The sequence below is a fragment of the Trichechus manatus genome, unplaced genomic scaffold (genome assembly GCF_000243295.1).
Source record: "Trichechus manatus latirostris isolate Lorelei unplaced genomic scaffold, TriManLat1.0 scaffold00099, whole genome shotgun sequence".
In the NCBI taxonomy this organism is placed as follows: Eukaryota; Metazoa; Chordata; class Mammalia; order Sirenia; family Trichechidae; genus Trichechus; species Trichechus manatus.
In genome coordinates this window covers 705212-706607 of record NW_004444035.1, presented here as the reverse complement: position 1 = coordinate 706607, position 1396 = coordinate 705212, and the positions used below count along the sequence as shown (strand labels likewise).

General features: G+C 49.7%; 1 protein-coding gene across 1 annotated transcript in view; it reads left to right on the top strand.

Annotated features, from left to right (window-relative positions):
* Positions 1-1112: 1112 nt before the first annotated feature.
* The window catches only part of CCDC110 (coiled-coil domain containing 110), a 13321-nt gene continuing 13037 nt past the window's right edge, over positions 1113-1396 (top strand). The window contains exon 1 of the mRNA XM_012557387.2: positions 1113-1368. Within this exon, the coding sequence (XP_012412841.1) occupies positions 1113-1368 (256 nt within the window). The remainder of the gene's footprint in view (positions 1369-1396) is intronic.

The following is a 1396-nucleotide window of genomic DNA, read 5'->3' as shown; positions in this document are numbered from 1 at the left end:
AGCTCTCCAGAAAATGTTAACTGTTATTATCAATTACCAGTGGAGAACATAAGTTCTCAAAACTACAATTTATTACAATGTTATAAGAAAGACTGTCATCTTCTAGTGACCGTTTGCATAGGAAACAAGAAATCAGAGCAAGTAAACGCTTTAACTGTCCTAAAGAGTTTCATTTCCATGACAGTAAGCCATGTAATTATTATAGAACAAATTATTGTATTATAATGACTTTAAATTCCTAATTATTGGCTTTAAATATGAATTTTCAATTATTTTATATTCTATTTGTAATTGTTATTATTGAAAAATAAAGAATATAGACTCATTGGAAACTTTTACTTAAGGGGCGCCATTTTCTGATTGGTACAAGAACAGGATGACTGCGGCCAGGTCAACCAGTCCTTGGAGATGTGCTCCAGCTTCCAGCTCAACATTGATTTCCTGCGAGGGGTTCGGCCAGGTGCACAGGTAATCAGCATGGTTTGACAAATGAAGACTATTGCCTCTATAACGGCTTTCATGTTTGTATTTCAATGCACTATTACTTAAATTCAATTGTCGGACAAAGGAGTCTTCTTTTTTTAATGGCAAGAAAACAGAAGTCCTTTTTAAAAGCATATTGGTCACAATATTGGTCTTAGTTCGTTTAAATCCCAAAACACTGAAGCTGCTCTGATGGACGGGGATGGAGTAAGATGAATAACAAAGCACACCAAACAGAACACTGAAGTGGAGCGTAAGGGAAAGGGGAAAGGTTCCCGGTTGCATGCCTGTCTGGAAACATTCCATCTTCTCCCAACAGCCTGGTCCAACAGGTGTTGTTCTGGTCAGCAGGGAAGAAGATGGGAAAAACGCCGAAGTGGAATTCTGCCTGGGTTTCGATCACAGCAAATAGGTTTGCCCCCGGCGCGGCTGTTCCACGACCCCCGAGACCTCATCCCAGCGCGTGCCCCATACTCTCCAACCCCGCCCGCCCCGCATCCTCACGTGCAAGGCGTGGGGTGGAGTGGGGCGCTGCGCCCCGTTACCAAGCAACGTGATGCCCGACGGGAAGCAGCCGAGCGGAATGCGTAAGGGCAGGCAGTTGGGGAGCGAGGTCTTCGGCGCCAGAAATGAGCCCCGGTGAGAGCTGGATCGGGGCTGTGCCTTCATGGGAGCCGTGGGAGAAGGTGCGGGGAGCGCCGCTGTCCCGGCCCTGCACTCTAAGCCTCTGGGTTTTCCCAGGTCCCTTCTGGAGTGGGATCTTCCCGACTAGCCGCACGCCCCTTCTCAGCCTTCCCCACCCTTCCAGCCCCGCGCACCATCCCCGCTCCAGCCCGGCCCAGTCCCGCTGCGGCGCGGCCCCAGAGCGCCCTCCCGCGGCCCAACGCGCCTCTGTGGCCCCAGCGCGCTCTCC